The sequence below is a fragment of the Budorcas taxicolor genome, chromosome 3 (assembly GCF_023091745.1).
Source record: "Budorcas taxicolor isolate Tak-1 chromosome 3, Takin1.1, whole genome shotgun sequence".
NCBI classification, from domain to species: domain Eukaryota; kingdom Metazoa; phylum Chordata; class Mammalia; order Artiodactyla; family Bovidae; genus Budorcas; species Budorcas taxicolor.
This window is the reverse complement of record NC_068912.1, coordinates 89,400,639-89,420,472: the sequence shown is the minus strand read 5'-3', so window position 1 is coordinate 89,420,472 and position 19,834 is coordinate 89,400,639. Positions and strand designations below refer to the sequence as shown.

At 41.1% G+C, this 19,834-nt stretch overlaps 1 protein-coding gene across 1 annotated transcript in view; it reads left to right on the top strand.

Annotated features, from left to right (window-relative positions):
* C8A (complement C8 alpha chain) overlaps positions 1-19,834 on the top strand; it is a 72,773-nt gene that overhangs the window by 23,435 nt on the left and 29,504 nt on the right. Inside the window, exons 5-7 of the mRNA XM_052638110.1 lie at positions 5,271-5,460; positions 9,315-9,515; positions 11,862-12,102. Coding sequence (XP_052494070.1) covers positions 5,271-5,460; positions 9,315-9,515; positions 11,862-12,102 — 632 coding nt within the window. The remainder of the gene's footprint in view (positions 1-5,270; positions 5,461-9,314; positions 9,516-11,861; positions 12,103-19,834) is intronic.

Sequence of the window (19,834 nt, the reverse complement as noted above, 5' to 3'; positions counted from 1 at the left end):
GCAAGTCTGAGGTCAGGGTGCCAGTCTGGCCAGGTGAGGGTGTTCTTTCAGTTAGCAGTCTTCTTGCTGTGTCTTCCCATGGTGGAAGGGATCAGGGTGCCCTGTGGGTTTCCTCTGTAAGAGCAGTAGCTCCATTCATGAGGGGTCCACCCTGATGACCAAAGCACCTCCCAAAGGTCTCCATCTATATACCACCACATGGGGGGTTAGAGTCTTAGCATATGAACTTGGGAGGGGCACAAAGTTCAGTCCATAACAGGTGACTTGCTCAGTCCTGTTTACATGACATAGCTCCTGTTCCCCTCTATGTCTCTATCTGCATATCCTTATTTCACCCTTTCCCACTCTACTGCTCATTCCTCTTGCCCCAATTCCATTTCCGAGGCCCATTTACATTTTCTACGAAGGCTTCCAGTATTCCCCCAAATAACTCTTCTCTGACTAAGTGCACTTTCCAGTAGCCTTATTCATACTCTGCTTTGCACTGCAGTTGCTGATACAACCAAGACATGGCAAGAAAATGGACTTTAAAGGTGAGACACTGTGGAGCTTGAATCTCCACTTTGTGACTGCTGACTTACACCTCTCAGGACACATTTTTGTTTTTTTTAATCTGTTGAGTTCCAGTCATCCTTGATTCTAACTTGACTTCATTGTATACCTTATGTTTAGGTTCAAACCCACACACACAACACTTGCTTTTCTTCTGAGATTTCATAAAGTTAGTTCCTTCTTTCTGGAATATCCTTCCATATATTCCTATCTGGTTACCTTTTTACCTAGTGTTATGCACTGAATTGCATCCCCCTAAAATTCATATGTGGAAACCCTAACACCTATGTGATTATATTTAGAGATAGGGCCTTTACAGAGGTAATTAGGGTCAAATGAGGTCATAAGGGTGGGGCCCTAATCCAATAGGACTGGTATACTTATATGAGGAAGGAAAGACACCAGAGAGCTCTCTCTCACCACATGCACAGAGAAGGCACCATGTGAGGACATGGTGAGCTGGTGGCTATCTGCAACCCAGGAAGAGAGGCCTTATCAGAAACCAACCCTGATGGTACCTTTCTCCTAGACTTCCAGCTTCCAGAACTGAGAGAACATAAATTTGTCAAAATTCTTTGAGTCACCCAGACTTGGGTATTGTATTGGGTGTATTTTGCTATGATAGCCCAGTTAAGACATCCAGGCATCATCTCCACCCCCACTCCTCCTCTCAGTGCTGTTTAGGCTGACAGTCCCCTCCCACTGCTCCTAGCATCCCTGTGTATCCTCCTCTCCCAGCACTTAGCCAACAGGGCAGAGACATCTGTTTCCCAGGCTGAGGGATCCCTCATCATCTCTGCTTCTCCAGCACCCAGCACAGGGCTGAGCTTATAGTGACACATGGCATTGCTAGTCTTTGCTTTGGGCCTTGTCCCCTAACTTGAACATAAGCTCTTTGAGGGCAGAGGCTGCTCTGATTCATGTTTTTCATCTCCTCAGCCTCTGTATCAGAGCTTTTTCTAGAACAGTCTGTCACTGAGTATTGATTGCAGTGAAACAAATCAATAGGAGCAGCTGGATCTTTGCAGATGAGGAGACAGAGAGAGGTAGTAATCATCACACAGCAGCTGGGCCATGTGGCAGCCCACTCCCAGTCACGTGTGGGTTCTGTGACATGCTGCACTCATTCACTGTGCTTTAATCACCTTCAGATCACAGCCCACCTACCAGATAGGGCAGAATCCAGTAAATGCATGTGGCCACACATGCATGAAAAGATGAGCAAGTATTTGTTTCTTTTGGACCAATAATATTAATTTTCTGGACTACCATAACAAAATGCCACAAACTAGGTGGCTTAAAGCAATAGAAACTTTCTTCTCAGGAGGCTAGAAACCTGGGATGAAGGTAGGATTGCTTTTCCTGAGGCCTCCCTCCGTGGCTGCTGAAAGGCCGTCTTCTCCCGGGTCCTCACAGTGTCTTCCCTCTGCCCATGGCTGTGCCCTAACTTCCTCTTCTTGTAAGGACACCAGTCATATTGGATTAGGGCCTTCCCTAACAAGCTCATTCTACCTCAGTTGCCATGTTAAGGATCTTATCACCAAAATACTGTACATTTCTGAGGGTTGGGGAGTCAGGACTTCAACATCTGAATATTGGGAGGGCATATTTCAGGCTCTACCACCAAAATCTTGATTTTGAAAGTGACTATGGGGTGCAAAGAGTATGAGCATGAAATACTGAGGTGCTGACTTGGAAAACGACTACCTCCTTATTGACAAAAAGATCTCAGACCATGACCCTGATCTCGTGTGATTCCATCAGGAGAATTTCAAATATACTAATACTTGTAGGGTCGAGTACTTTGCTCACACTGAACACTGAAAACAGCAGAAAGGGGCCACCTCCACTCCCAACAGCTGACATTATGGTGGTTTTTCCATTCATCTATAAGATCTTAGAGGCCCTTCCTGATATTTTATTTTTTTCTTATTTAGGCATTTCCCAGCTTTCAATTTTTATTTATTGTTACAAAAGTAATCAGTATTTGAGGTAAAAACTGAACTTTTTCCTTCACTGTCCTTAACCTTGTCCCACCCACTTACCCTCTCTCTCTTCCTTCCCTGGAACTGACCCTTGTTAAGTTGGGACTTCCCAATCATGTAAAAATGCACTGCCAACATATACTGTATGGAAAGAATTCAATTAAATGTACTGTGCATTATAGGCATAAGTATATTTTATATAAATATGATTAGATTATACATACTGCCCACAACTTGTTTTCACTTAATATTTTGAAGATTTCCTGCCATATCATCTATTGTCTTTTTCTAAGCAACAATGTAGTATTCCATGACAAGGATCAGCAAACCATGGCCTAGGTGCAAAATTCAGCCTGCAGTCTGTTTTTAAATAAAGTTTTATTGAAACACAGCTTTTGCCCTACAGTGGAAGAGTTGAGCAGTTGCAGCAGAAATCTACACAACCTGCAAGGCCTAAATTATTTACTATATGGACCTTTGTAAACAAAATAAAAAAAAAAAAGAAAAAGAAAACAATTTCCCAATTCTTCTATAGTGTAACTGTATGATAATTAAATTACCTCCTATGGAACTGAAAGATAATTAGATTATTTTCCCCTTTTCCCTTTCATAAACAGTGCTACAATGAACATTTTCATATATATAATTTTGTACACATGTATGAATATTTCTGCAGAAGAAGTTTCTGAAAAGTGGAATTTCTCTCTTTTTATTTCCACCAGGGCTTCTGCAATCAGATTTTCCAAATATACATAGGCTTTACTTATGGTTAGAGATTGCAGTACAATCTTGGAGCTTATGGTTCTTTTGAGTTTTTCTTTGGTCCATTAGAGAGACTGTATTTATCAGCTATAGGCAGCAACATGTCCCATAGGTGGAAAGATAGAAATTGCAGGGTAAAGAGTAAGAACCTAGATTGTAGTGTCCAAAAAAAATCTAGGAAAAAAATCCCAGTTCTGACTATAGGCAAGTTACTTAATTTTTCTGAGCTTCAATTTTCACATTTGCAAAGTTGTTATGAGGTTGAAAGCTAATGTACACTAAATGTCTGGTAAGATGTGTATTCAATTCATCCCAGCTATCATTACATCACTTCCACTAATAGGAAGAAAGAGATAGAGAAAGGAAGGGAAGAAGGGAGTTCACTCACATTGAATCCCTACTATGCGCCAAGTGCTCTGTAATTATCCACTTATTCTTGTGAAGCAGGTTTTATTCATAATCCTTCCCCTGCTAATCTGCCTTTGTGCTTTTTCACAAAGGAAATAAACAAACATGACGTATGCTATGCCAGAGGCAATCACCGAATGCCCTGGGAACACAGAGGAGGGACAATTATCTGTCCAGGATAATCAAAGATGATACAGAGGAGGCAGCATTCGAGTTGGGTCTTAAAGGCTGAACAGAAGTTTGAGATGAAAAGAAAAGCAATCATTTTATTGTCTACAACATAAGAGGCTTAGATTGTAAGGTCTTTGAACTCTTAGTCAAGTTTCATGCTTTTGTTCAGTTAACTTTCTCTTTTCAAGAAATTAAAGCTGTCTTTCACCTGCTTCACATTATTGTTACCTAAATATGGTTAAACCATCCATGACCTAAAACAGAGGACTTAGGCAGATAGATGTGAAGCACCCTCAGAGAGGGAAGTATTAGAAAATATTTCTGGAATGGTATTGGGCCAGGGGAAAAGAAGAATTACTATCAAGTGTATTTCTGTTTTACCCTAATGCTCTCATTTAGACTTCACTAAATGACACTTTTACTATTCTGTTCTTCAAATGAGGAAAATGATCTTCAGGAAGTTTGTAGAAACTTTCTACAAAGTCACACAGCTAGTAAATGACAGAGCCAGAAATTAACCAGGTGTCTCCCTGACTTCTGGAGAAGGAAATGGCAACCTACTCCAGCATTCTTGCCTGGAGAATCCCATGGACAGAGGAGCCTGGTGGGCAATACCGTCCATGGGGTCGCAAAGAGTCAGACATGACTTAGCGACTCAACTCCCTGACTTCACACTGTGTTTCTCCATGCTGCCTAGAAGACTACAGCCTTTCTGAGGATTAGATCATCAGCTTACCACTATGAACTATACTAATATTTCAAAGTTAGTTTTTAGCAGCAGAACTTCTTCTGAAATAATACTAACAAAAACCAGCAACAGCAACATTTTTTTAATATTTCATATGAGTACTATTATGATTCCTTTACTTGTTTTAACTCATGCTTAACTCTGTGAGGGCAGTAGTTTTAGCTGTTTTTTGTGGTTTTTTTTTTTTGTTTGTTTTTTTTTACAAATGACTATGCTGAAACACAGAGAGATTAAATGATCTGCCCAAGGTCAATCACACAGCTAGATGTGGGAGAGACAGGAAACAGGTCTGGACTGTCTAGTTCCTGGGCTCAGAATTTTGATAATCATGCATATTCTTCTTCAGTTTACTCAACAAATATTTAGGAGGGCCTCCTATGTGGGAGCCCTGTCGTAGATGCTGAATGACGTTGTCTGGCTGATCTGGTTTAAGGGAAGGTGGGGGCTCATGCCCAGCCCACTTGGTTTCCCACCTTTACCCAAAATGGCCCATAAGGTACTTCAAGGAAACCTAGTGCCTCGCATAACTCAGTTGGAGAAACACTGCTCAGCCTACCAGTTACATCAATGTGCAGAGGAGATTTTGTGTTATTCTTTGCTTTTCCAGTGCTCTCTCTTAGAAGGTGCTTTCCTTTTCAATTTAGGTATAATATCCTGACCCAGGAAGAAACTCAGAATGTGTATGATGCCAGGTACTACGGGGGCCAGTGTGAGACTGTATACAATGGGGAATGGAGGGAGCTTCAGTATGACCCCACCTGTGAGCGTCTCTACTATGGAGATGATGATAAATACTTCCGGAAACCCTACAATTTCCTGAAATATCACTTTGAAGTAAGTCTGAACGGGGTGCTCACAGGCCACTGTGGCAGGGAGGCATGGAGGGGAAGTCTATTGGTGAAGATAGGATGACTTGCTTTGGAAGATTTTACTTCCTATAGGGCTTGCTGGTGGCTGAAGCTCCCAATGCACCTGCTCCCACACATGCTCAGGGCTGAAGAATCCAGGTCAGGGCCAGGGAGCCTCTGTAAATGGGACTGTACTGTAAATGGGACCACCTCCGCTAGATCTCGGTTCTGGTCCTAAAGCACTGAAATAGACTGAGGCCCTATTTTCTGGGCTGCTAGTCAGAAGCCCTATTTCCAGGTTTTGACACTATTAGAACAGATGTATATCAGACCTTGAGCAGCTCACTGTCCTTCCCCAGGCTCAGGTTCCTAAGATGTAAAGTGGGGGCAAGATAGGAGGTGGCTGTGGGTCCTGAGACCTGCGCCCCTGCTTCCTCGAGGACAGGTCTTCACTGATGACCTTCATCTCTTGGCTTTCTGTACATGATTTTGTTGGGAGGAAAGGTTCTGCTCTCGAAAAGTGCTTGAAAACTGCTAAGGTTCCCTAAGATTCTCCACATCTTTAAAATTCTGCAGTCTCCTGGTCACCATGGAGCTCACAGTCAGCTCCAGGGCCTGCTCCTAACCATTCATTTCTCTGCCCCTCACCCTGTGGGTGAGCCATCTACACAGCACACCTCACTGCAGGCTTACCAAGTGTCCTCTCCTACTTTCACACAAATTCTCCCACTGAATCCTCATTACAAGACAATGGAACAGATATTACCATTGACCCATTTTAGATATTAGAGACAATCTCTTTAACAAGTGGTGCCGGGAAAACTGGTCAACTACTTGTAAAAAAATGAAACTGGAACACTTTCTAACACCATACACAAAAATAAACTCAAAATGGATTAAAGATCTAAACGTAAGACCAGAAACTATAAAACTCCTAGAGGAGAACATAGGCAAAACACTCTCTGACATAAATCACAGCAGGATCCTCTAGGATCCACCTCCCAGAATACTGGAAATAAAAGCAAAAATAAACAAATGGGATCTAATTAAAATTAAAAGCTTCTGCACAACAAAGGAAACTATAAGCAAGGTGAAAAGACAGCCTTCGGAATGGGAGAAAATAATAGCAAATGAAGCAACTGACAAACAACTAATCTCAAAAATATACAAGCAACTCCTGCAGCTCAATTCCAGAAAAATAAACGACCCAATCAAAAAATGGGTCAAAGAACTAAATAGACATTTCTCCAAAGAAGACATACAGATGGCTAACAAACACATGAAAAGATGCTCAACATCACTCATTATCAGAGAAATGCAAATCAAGACCACAATGAGGTACCATTTCACACCAGTCAGAATGGCTGCGATCCAAAAGTCTACAAGCAATAAATGCTGGAGAGGGTGTGGAGAAAAGGGAACCCTGTTACACTGTTGGTGGGAATGCAAACTAGTACAGACACTATGAAGAACAGTGTGGAGATTCCTTAAAAAACTGGAAATAGAACTGCCTTATGACCCAGCAATCCCACTGCTGGGCATACACACCGAGGAAACCAGAATTGAAAGAGACACCTGTACCCAGTGTTCATTGCAGCACTGTTTACAACAGCCAGGACATGGAAGCAACCTAGATGTCCATCAGCAGACGAATGGATAAGCTGTGGTACATATACACAATGGAGTATTACTCCGCCATTAAAAAGAATACATTTGAATCAGTTCTAATGAGGTGGATGAAACTGGAGCCGATTATACAGAGTTAAGTAAGCCAGGAAAAAAAAAAAAAAAACCACCAATACAGTATACTAACACATATGTATGGAATTTAGAAAGATGGTCATGATAACCCTGTATGCGAGACAGCAAAAGAGACACAGATGTTTAGAACAGTCTTTTGGACTCTGTGGGAGAGGGAGAGGGTGGGACGATTTGGGAGAATGGCATTGAAACATGTATACTATCATGTAAGAAATGAATCGCCAGTCTAGGTTTGATACAGGATACGGGATGCTTGGGGCTGGTGCACTGGGATGACCCAGAGAGATGATATGGGGAGGGAGATGGGAGGGGGGTTCAGGATTGGAAACTCATGTACACCCGAGGGGGATTCATGTCAATGTATGGCAAAACCAATACAGTATTGTTAAGTAAAATAACAAATAAAATAACAAAAAAAAAAAAGAAAAAAAAAATCCCAGAGACTTAGAGGGATAAATGTCCGGCCCAATAGGTAGCAGAGACAAGATTTAAATCCAGATCTATCTGAACTAAGCCTGGCTATACAGCATTTAGAAGAGAGGCTAGATGATGCAAATTCTTTCTGTATCATATATATTCTATCTACATTCTATCTATAGAAAGAGATGATAGGATGCCAGGACCCTGAACAACTATCTAGTCACATCCTTCACCCTCCCCCGCTCAAGTTTCTAAAAAGAAAAATATTGACAGAGGATAAGGCTAGGCTTATGGATTCTGTTTTAAGAAGTTGGTTCCCACTGTCCACAATAGCTAAGAAGTGGAAGCAAATGTCCATCAGAAGAGGAAAGGATGAAGAAGACGTGGTACACATATACAATAGAATATTACTCAGTCATAAAAAAAGAATGACAATGCCATTTGCAACAGCGTGGTTGGACCTAGACATTATCACACTAAATAAGCCAGGCAAAGATAAACATTATATGATCACTTATATGTGGAATCTAAGAAATTAACACAAATCAACTCAAGCACAAAGTAATAATAGATTCACATACATATAAATCAAACTTAGGGCTACCAAAGGGGAAAGGGGAAGGGGAGAGATAAATCAGGAGTATGGGAGTAACAGATGCAAACTACTACATATAAAATAAACAATGAGGATTTACCATATAGCACCAAGAACATATTCAATGTCCTGTAATAAACTATAATGGAAATGAATCTGAAGCTACATACCTGAAACTAACACAGTGCTGTAAATCAACTATAGTTACATTGAAAAAAAGAAACTGGCTCTCCCCAGCCCACTTCCACCTCTGTCATCAGGTCTAAGTAAGCCAAGCTGGGAGACAGGCACTGCCATTTTCCTAACCGGAGGACGGTCTAGGGCCTATGTGTCAGGCAAGATAGACTAGGCTCTGCTGTGGCAACAAAAGATTCTTCAATCTCAGTGCTTAAAACAGTAATGCCCCTTTTCTGCTATTCATTCATCCTAACATGGAAAGGAAACTCTCATCATCACAGACACTCAGGACCCAAATTAATGGAGCCTCCATCTCAACACTCTTGTGCTCTTGTGATTACAGAGCGAACTACCCATGGGCTCCTAACCCTCACTTCCTTGGCTCAAGCAGAGCACATGACCAGACCTGAGGTCAAGCTGGCTGAGAAATGCAATCCTGGAATGAAATAACCAAACACTTTTGGGTGGTCCCTAAGCATACCTCTACTTAGAACTGTCACCACCTGCCTGCCTTTGCCTCTTGTCCATGCCTAGATATGGCTTTCTGTATTTCCCCACTACAGAGTCAAGCAGGAAGGAAGGGTGTCTATCTTCCTATCTTCTACACAGGAAGGATGAGCCCTCTGGAAAGAAATAAATGCACAGAACATTATAACGTTTTATCAGAATCATGTGTGTATGTTTAAATAAATATTTTAGTAGTACCACTAATTACTAAGCACTACTGAATTTTCTGCATTTTAGTATCAATTTGGAATAGCCTTTTTAAAGGAGTATTTATAATAATCTGAAACATTGGTTATTTACAGAGAAAAGATTTAAATATTACCTATGAATTGGAATATAACTTTATGTGTACAAAGCTAACATTATGTGTTTCCTCTCAGGCCCTGGCAGATACTAAATTCTCTTCAGAGAAATATAATGACGCAAATGATCTTCTTACTAAAGTGAAAAATGACAATTCTGTGTCAAAAGGATTGACCGTTGGTGTGAGCTCTACAGGCGACCCAGTCATGGTGACTACAGGTGTATCCACGTCACAAGATGCTTCCTTCTTAAAAAAGTTAAGCAAGTATAATGAGAAGGTATTAAAACATAATGCCCATGTTGCACACTATCCCATAATCTGTGCCGAACACGCACTACCTTAACTGCATTAAAAAGTACAGTAGTAATTGAATCTTCATTTGCTTGTATAATTGGAAATGTCTGATCAGTGGTAATCATGTTTGTTTTCTTATTACACTTTCACATACAGAATCATCACAAAGGGAATACATTGCATGATAAGACTAGTACTCTTATCATTTCCCCATCCTTTTTTATGGTTACCTGGAGCATACAGGGAAATACTTAGAATGGTAATGTCTTAAAGAGAAACAGCTAAACCCTCTAAACTAGACTTGGAAGAATTCTACAGCAAGCCTGGCTTTTCCAGGCTTTTCCATAGATTGGATGGCTGGCCTGCTCAATGAATCTTTCTTCATCAACCGTTTACTACTAATTGCCTATTATCCTGTCTATTATCAGGCAATGTTTCCTTGAGGAAGTCAGGGAGTCTGACTTAACTGGCATCTAAAGACTAGTACCAGCTGTCTGGATGAAGTGAGGCAGAAGCTAAGAGAAGGCTATTCTCAGCCTGGGAAAGAGCGTGTACAAAAGCCTGGAGATGAGAAACTGCCTCTCACAGATGTGGACTGAAAGGACTTCCACTGTCTGAAGCCCGGGTGGGAAGGGAAAACAGCGAGTGATAACGATGGAGAGGCAACCAGGAGCCAGAGCAATATTCACTGAATTGATCAGAAATTTACCCCAAAGCCTCAAAACATTGCACCAGAACTTGGGATTTACAGAGGACTCAAAACATGATTTTACATGATGAAAAAACAGTTATAAAAGTTAACTTTGTTAACAAATATAAATTACATTTTGGAGCTTGGCCACAAATAAGCTATTGATCTGAAGGGAAGTGTTGTTCTGAGATACAACTCTCAGGGTAATGCGGACTTTTCAAACACCAGGTCGTTTCCTTCAACTTTCACTATCACTTTGGAACAAGGGTTACATTCTCTGCAAGGAAAGTGCATGCATAACCCACTTCCTCTTAAACCAATCCAACCTCACCCTGGTCCTGTCTTTTTTTTTTTTTTTTTTTTTCATTATTATATCAGGATCCTGCATTTCTTGATTGCTGAATGGTATAAGATTACCACTAAAATATAAGCTCTATGAGGGCAGGGACTATCTCATTCAAGATCATGTTCCCTGCACCTAGCAGAAAGCATGTGATGACAGGCACTGTTAGGAATTTGTTCAATGAATTAAATGACATTGGCATTTCACAATGTCATCAAAATATTCCTAAATCCTTAATCTTTAATGGATGCCTAATACTTATGTTGGAAGTTGCGTACTGCTTCAATTAGAGAAAGATGTGGAGGTAAGAGTGGGCCGAGGGCAGGGTAGAGGCAAGGAACACAGTGAAGCACACTGAGATAATGAACCCAGGAAGGGCTGATGAGAACTTGACCTGGGTGACATAGTAGGAAAGAGATGAAGGCACAGGAGAAGCCAGGTACACACTGGTGCCTAATATATGCTTGCAAAATGTAGTAATCCCCCCTTATATATATTTATATACATATATATGTAAGTATATCTATACCTTTTGCCGGCGACGGAATGAAACACCAACACTGCAGAGTGGTTTAAATCTTTATATTTTAACACTTGCTTCTTACAGCTACTTTATTTTATATCCCTTGCACGACAACCTACAGGGCAAGCTGCCAAGCACTATGATTCAGAGACTATACAGTGCGCAGGCGCAGGGTGAGATAACCTTTACCTTGACTTATTTACTGCAGCTAAGACTTTGTTTTGGGGAACTTCCTTATCAACTTAGAATCCGTTTTGTCCCAGGGTCTGTTCCTTTTGAGGAATCAGAGAAACATCCTTGTGTGCAAGAAATGTTCTTTTCCCACGGGAACAAACAGGATTCTTAGCTGAACATCTCGTTTGCAAGAATGTTCAGCTCAGGTTGAGAGTCTCGTTTGCAAGCACTTCTCAACCTTCCTTAAACCTAGTTCCCTACACTGGGCAGAACATCTCGTTTGCAAGAATGTTCAGCCCTGGTTGAGAGTCTGGTTTGCAAGCACTTCTCAACCTTCTTTAAACCTAGTTCCCTACACTGGGCAGAACATCTCGTTTGCAAGAATGTTCAGCCCTGGTTGAGAGTCTCATTTGCAAGCACTTCTCAACCTTCTTTATACCTTGTTCCCTACACCTTTACATATAATTCCCACAGTTATACGTAGGTGTATATATATCTGCAGGTACTAAATGCTGACCTTTTACGTGATCTCATGTGGTAAAATATATACTCTCTGTGTTCTTTTCCCTCATTTAATGGTGGTCGTTGTTGTTGGCAGAAATACATCTTTATGAGAATTTTCACAAAGGTGCAGACTGCTCATTTTAAGATGAGGAGGGAAAACATCATGCTGGATGAAGGTATGCAGCAGTCACTAATGGAGCTTCCAGAGCAATACCACTATGGCATGTATGCCAAGTTCATCAATGACTATGGCACCCATTACATAACGTCTGGATCGATGGGTGGTGTCTATGAGTATATCCTCGTGCTTAACAGAGAAAAAATGGAAACAGCTGGTAAGTAGAATGGGTGCGCGACACACATGGTGTTCAATGCGTACACCAGATGTGGTGAGCAGTTTTCTAGTCACTGACTCTCAGCCATGCGTGATCTCACTTAGTCTCCATGACAACTCTCTAAGGTAGCATTGGTATTATTATTTATAGAAACTTGAGGTTCAACAGGGTGAAGTGGCTTGCTAGGAAGCACCACAGATAGAGTTTGAATGCAGACTTGTCTGGCTGTCCAAAATCATGCATTTTCTATGGCACCATAGTTATCTCTTTAATAATAAAGGGTCTCTGGGGTTTTGCTGTTTAAAATGTTAAAACATTTTAAATGTAGATTATTGGTGGGTAGAACGCCCATCCAAGCAGACAGTGATGGCAGAAACCTAGAGTCATCCCAGACCCTCCTTCCCCTCCATCCCTGTAGATCTCTAAGACCCTTCAGCTCTCTCTCCTGAGCAGCTCTCCTCCATCCTTTCTTCTACATCCCCTCCTGCAATGGGAGGCTGGGTTTATACCTTTCACTTACTACTGCAGCAACTCCGAAATGGTCTTCAAAGGAAGACACTCCTTCCAATCCATTCTCAACACTGCTACCAGAAGGACAGTTCTGCCTCACAGATCTTAGGATGTCACCTCCTTGCCTAAGATCCTACAAGGCTAATACTAAAACCTAAAATTCTTAGCAAGACATCAACAATCTCCATGGTCTCACTCCAAACTGCTAGAATAGTGGTTCTAAAACATGCGGACTCCCACCAACAGCATTAGCATCACCTGGGAATGTGCTAAAATGCAAATTCTCAGGTTCTCATCCCAAACCTGCTAAATGGGAAACTCTGGGAGTAGGTCCAGTAGTGTGTTTCGACAATCACCCTCCAGGTTATTCTGATGCTTAGTATAGTTTGAGAACCAGTGAATGAGTAGAAGGGTGAGAGGTGTATCCATTTTTCAAGCCCAGGTTCAACCTCCAAGTTTCAAGAAGTTTCTCTGACTGCACCAGTTCAGGCTGGTCAATTCCTTCCTTCCTTCCACACATTCATATAAATTCCACAGTTTAGTCTTTAAAGCAATTTTCCAAATGTTAATTATTTCTCTTGTCATCTAGACAGCAAGATCCTTGAAAGCAAGCGTCGTGTCTGACACTTTTCCACCTCTTTAGCGCTCAACACAGGGTTTAGTACACAGTGAGTGAGCAAAACAAGACACTGAGTTTGAAGAGGGCGTTAACTTAGATTCCTAACTAGGGCCATTCATAAACTTGTCCATCTATCTCTGTATCCATTCTTTTATAATTCAAATATCTATTCGGTATCTTCTACAGGTTTGTGCTAGGGATACAAAGGCAAGCAAATCTAAATACAGTCCCTCCCTTCCTGTGGCATAATACTTAAACTGTAGGTTGAAAACCAATAGTAGATCCTGAAATCAATGTATGGATCACAAACATTTTGAACAACACAGAACAGAAGAGAAAATATCATAATGGTTTGTAGGCAGCGAGGATAAGTTATTGCTTCAAGAAACTTCTTTTGGTTAAAGACATATATATGTGCAGAGTCATGACAAATGAAATAGTTCAGGATAGATCAGTATAAAAAAAGTTTGAAAAACTTAATTCAAGTGGATCTTTTTAAGAGTCACTCAAAACCATGAGGAAGAACAAAGAGCTAACATTTATTGAGTACTTACTAAGTTCTGGGGCTGTTGTATATATTCTTATTTAATATTCTTGACAACATTTGGAGGTTGGTGTTATTCTAGTTTTAGCCCCAGAAGTGCTGAGGCTCCTTAGGGAAGTTAATTACTTCCCTATATTTGGCCCAGGGCTGCAGGAAACTGGCATCAGACCCCTGGACCTGTGTCTTTTCACCATGTGTTCTGGTACAGCCTTTCATCTGGGCTCTGTCTTTGGTACTGGATTACTAATTAATTGCCTGGGGTATCTCAAGCCCCCTCCGCTTTAAAATCTGTGAGGCAGAAATGGGCTTCCAATGTGGTTAATATTCAAAAGGAGCCCACCAACGAATTGTCCCAGGGATAATTACCTCAGCTCTGTTTATAGAAAGCCATATGTCGATAATAGCACAATTTGCTATTTGTGAAGAGCTGATTTTCTATAAATCCGGAAAGTTAGTGTTGCTTTTCTATAAATATGGAAATGTGCTAATCATCACCTCACCTGCTGGAGCCTGCTAATAAATCAGAATGTCATTTACATATTAACCTACAAAGAACAAAAACCTCTACCTTCTTTCCCTTTGACAAACAGAATCACGCATACTCTCACTCCATGTTTGATGTTTGTCTAATTTTCTCTTTGTCTCTTTCTCACCCTCTCTCTCACTCCTTCTCTCGCTCTCCTCTTTTTCAATGTCTTTTTTCTCTCTGATCTATATGACTTTAATAATATTTATATTCTATTAAGTGCTCGTTTCTAAGAAACACACAGTGTGGAATACATCCCCTCCCTCAAAGAGCTGAGCTTGGAATGGAATGATTTAAATGAACACATGGGCTGCTTTGCTTTGGGGACTCACCTGTCCTTGGGTTTGCCTCAGATCCTTTATGGGTTCATCCCAGAGGATGCGCAAGGCTGTTTTCTTCTATGTGTCCTTTAGATAAAACGCGTCTCCCCTAAAGACAGCATGAAACCGTGCATCAAAAATCAAGGGACGTCTTGGATGTTGGGGAGGTGATGTTAGACTTCAATGGGACCCTAGACTTTCCTCAAGGGCTGCTGCTGACAGCTTTCTACATTCTACAGGGATCAGTATGGCTTTGGGCTGGAATTTCTGGATTTAGACTCTTTTTCTCCTTCATCCCTTCTTTGGAGCTCCTATTATTTGTCTTTATATAAAAATATGACAAAGAGAATAGTGCATTCACCATATGGCCTCTCTGGAGTCTGGCTCTATTACCGAGCTGATAATTTACCTAGTACTTCAGTGACACTGTTCTGTTCATGTACGTTTCCTGCCTCCTTTTGTTGGTGCTGTCTGTCAGCCTCCAAAATGCTTCCCCGTCTTGCCAACCTGACAGATTTCAACTAATTCTTTGGAACCTTGTAGGGGTATCCCCACCTCTGTGAAACCTGCCCTGACATCCCTCTGCCCATTCTTTCATAGTTTTGTTCATACAGATATGCAGTCATCAAATATGTTTCTATTATGTGGCAGGTAAACAAAATTGATATGGTTCCTGTTCTTGCAAAGCTTACAATCTAGTGGAAGAAACTAAATCAACACCTTAAAATCCAGATGTCATTCTTGGTTCCTCCTTTACTTTCTGCCCCTCATCAGTGAGATCTGTCATCTTTTATTTCTAAAGCATACATGGCATCTGACCGCATCTCCATTACCATCTAACTGGTCCGAACCACTGTGATCTCTTATCTGGCCACTGCTAGAGTATGATGGCTTTTATTTTGTCTTTCTTTAGTTTTCTCCTCTTTCCTTTTACTTTTTCTTTCATTTCTTTCTATTCTTGTTGTTGTCATTATTGTTCTGCAAACACTCTAACATAGCAAGCTTATTTTAGCCTACAGCCTTGGTATTAGCAGTTCTCTCTGTCTGGGCTACCCTTCCCTCTGATGTTTGCATAGCTGTATTCTAACCATTCAAATCTCAACTTAAATACCCGCCTTTCCAAAAGGCCTTTTATGACCATGTGGCAAGTACTTCTTTGGTACAGCACCCTATTTTAATTCTCAGGCTATCACATGTTCAGTAATTAGTATGTTCACATGCTTATTTATTGTCAACCTCTTCCTCCTAGTATGCATGTTCCATGAGAGCAGAGACCTCATATGTTTTGTTTGCTATTATATATTCATTTCCTAGAACAGTGTTTGGCCTTAATAGCTTCTGTTGAGTGAGCTAATGAATAGATACATGAAGTGAAGTCAAATGAAAGTCACTCAGTCGTGTCTGACTTTTGGAGACCCCATGGACTATATAGTCCATGGAATTCTCCATGCCAGAATACTCGAGTGGGTACCCTTTCCCTTCTCCAGGGAATCTTCCCAACCCAGGGATCAAACCCAGGTCTTCCTCATTGCAGGTGGATTCTTTACCAGCTGAGCCAATTGCAAATTGTGAAATGAGCTACGTAGAAAAATGAACATGTTGTAGGAACAGAGACTAACTGTGGAAGGAGAGGGAGAAGACAATCCATTTAGGATTATCTGGGAAAATTTCTTGAGTAAATAGGATAAGGTCCAAAAGGATACTCAGCAGGAGATTCCCAAGACCAGAGGGAAGGTGCCCTGGGCAGAATGGACAACCTGGAGTGTTTGAGAACTGAAATAAGAATGTGTGGCTGAAGCCTGCAGATAAGGTGGGGGATGGAGGGAGCTGAGGTTGGAAGTAGCTGCAGATGGTCTTGCTGGTTGTAGTAAGAAGTATAGACTTTGTCTGGAGTGAAAAGGAAATCACTAAAATGCTACCCAGCAGTGCCGTGGTCTAATCTCTGCATCAGTAGGTCACTCCACTGTCTGGAGAGCACAGATTAGAGGGGGTGAGAGCAGACTCAGGGAGCACAGTCAGAAGACTCCTGTTGATATCCAGGTAAGGAATCAGAATGGAGATGAAAGAACATGATCGATTCGAGACATATTTTAAAATAGAGTTTGGGTGATTTGCAGATGACCTGGGTGTGAATTGTGAAGTGTTAATACTCCTTCTATATTATATTTCAACCACACACACACACACACACACACACATAATAGGGTGAGAAGAACATGATGAGTGTGCCTGGGAGGGCCAACTTCCTAGGAGAGGTACCTCTAGGCATTTGGAAATATGGCAGGGATTCTCGAGCCAGGAAAATAACCCAGAACCTATATGTATGTATATATAAATTCATGCACCATACTGATTGTAATTATCTATGCGTCTTCTACTAGACAATGGGCTAGCTTTCCCTTGATGGCCAATGTAGGTAGGTCTTGCACATGCATGCTCAGTTGTGTCCAACTCTTTGTGACCCTATGGACTGTAACTCCCAGGCTCCTCTATCCACGGAATTTTTCAGGCAAGAATACTGGAGGGGGTTGCCGTTTCCTTCTCCAAGGTATCTTCCCAGCCTAGGAATCGAACCCTTGTCTCCTGTATCTCCTGCATTGCAGGCAGATTCTTTACCTCTTGAGGCATTCGGGCTTCCTTGACACATTTAGCTTAGCTTTGGTGACCTTTGTCTCTCAAATGCCACATGAAACAGATTTTCTTATAAGTTAAGGTATCTAAGTAAGTCAGATAAGATACCTCCATCTGGGATGATGTGAGGGAAGCTATGCATGGAATAGAAAGTAAACTAATAGCCCTCAAAGCTCTAAAGGTTCATGATTCTGTTGCTGAGTGTTAGACACTCAGGTGTGTCCAACTCTTCTGTGGCACCGTGGACAATAGTCCACTAAGATCCTCTGTTTATGGGATTTTTCAGGCAAGATTACTGGAGTCAGTTGCCATTTCCTCCTCCAGGGAATCTTCCTGACCCAGGGATTGAACCTATGTCTCTGAGTCCCCTGCATTACAGGTGGATTCTTCACTGCTGAGCCACCAGGGAAGTCTCTGGATTCTGCAGTTTGGAATATTGAGAAGGTCTGCAATGATCTTACAGAGAGTGACTTCTATTGATGCTCCACTTGTGAAGGAAGCCAATAGTACTTTATGGCCCCATGAAAGCCATCAGGCAATGTGGTAGTGAAAAGGGTTCTTTTTACAAAGATATCTTGCTTTTGGTTCTGCCATTTAAAAGCTACTACTTGGTATCTCTGAGTTTCAGTTTTCCCACAACTAATGTAAGTATAATAAACTACTTTTAAAAACCATTATGAGAATTAATGAAGATATTTCTAAAAAGCATCATGATAAAGAAAATACTGTGTAAGCAGTGGTTATTATTATAGATTACAGTTTTAGGTGGGATGAGTAAGGAGCAGAATCATTTGATCAAAGTCTGTGGAATGAAGAAATATGCTGGCAGATGGTAGTGAGGAATCTAAACTTGGGAGTCAGACACATCTGGGTAGAGAGCTTGGTTCTAGCATTTAGTATTGCATGACCCCGATCAGGGAACTTAATTTCTCTGAACCTCAGTTGTTTTTAAGACCCAAATAGGAGTGATAATAAAGGCTTGTTTGAGAATAATTCCAAGCATCAGTACATTTTAGATGGTGTTTAAAGAGATTTGATTTCCCTTAAATGCAGGATGTTAGTATAACTTAGTGTTTGAAAATATAAGTTCTGTCATGTTACTGTGTGATTATTGGCAGATTATTTAATCATTTTAAGCCTTAATTTCTTCATCCCTTAAGCTGGAGGTATTAATGGCATTTAACTCATATTAATTGTGAGGAATAAGAAAAGCTATCCACAGAAAATATTTAGAGTAATGCTAATGATAATGAGCACTCATTAACCATCAATTACTGAAAAGTGTTCTAATTTAGATTCCTTGTGTTCACATCTCATCTCTACCACTGACTGACCATGGGACCCTTGGGCAAATGCCCTCAGGCAAATGCCTCCCTCTTCCTGCCTGGTTCCTGTTCCCCTAAATGAGACAATGACAGAAGATACTTCATAGGACTGTTATGAATATGAAATGAAACAGCCTATGTGATCAGGGCTTCCCTCAAAGCTCAGTTGGTAAAGAATCTGCCTCCAATGCAGGAGACCTGGGTTCAATTCCTGGGTCAGGAAGATCCCCTGGAGAAGGACATGGCAACCCACTCCAGTATTCTTGCCTGGAGAATCCCATGGACAGAGGAGACTGGCAGGCTACAGTCCATGGGGTCGCAAGAGTTGGACACAACTTAGTGACTAAGAGAGAGAAAGAGATGTGATCAGGTGGCCCAGGGCCTGACATATAGTAATAAGAGTTTAAAAATGGTACTTATTGCTGCACTATGTTGGTGCAGTAAAACTATGATGGAAATGGGTGAATTTAATTCAGATGACTGTTATATCTACTACCATGGGCAAGAATCCCTTAGAAGAAAAGGAGTAGCCCTCATGGTCAAAAGAGTTTGAAATGCAGTACTTGAGTGCAATCTCAAAAAATGGTAGAATGAACCTGGTTTGTTTCAAGGCAAACCATTCAACATCACAGTGATTCAAGTCTATGCCCCAACCACTAAAGCTGAAGAAGATGAAGTTAAACTGTTCTGTGAAGACTAAAAGACTTTATAGAACTAACACCAAAAAAAAAGAAGAAGAAGAAGTCCTTTTCATCATAGGGGACTGAAATGCAAAAGTAGGAAGTCAAGAGATATCTGGAGAAACAGGCAAGTTTGGGCATGGAGTACAAAATGAAGCAGGGCAAAGGCTAGCAGAGTTTGCCAAGAGAATGCATTGATCATTGCAAACATCCTCTTCCAGCAACATAAGAGAAGACTGTTTACATGGACATGACCAGATGGTCAATACCAAGATCAGATTGATTATGTTCTTTGCAGCTGAAGATGTAGAAGCTCTTTACAGTCAGCAAAAACAAGACGAGGAGTTGACTGTGGCTCAGATCATGAGCTCCTTATTGCAAAATTCAGACTTTAATTGAAGAAAGTAGGGAAAATCACTAGGCCATTTAAGAATAACCTAAAACAAATTCCTTATGATTACACAGTGGAAGTGACAAATAGATTTAAGGGATTAGATCTGATAGACAAAAGTGCCTGAAGAACCATGGACAGAGGTTCATAACATTGTACAGGAGGCAGTGACCAAAACCATTCCTA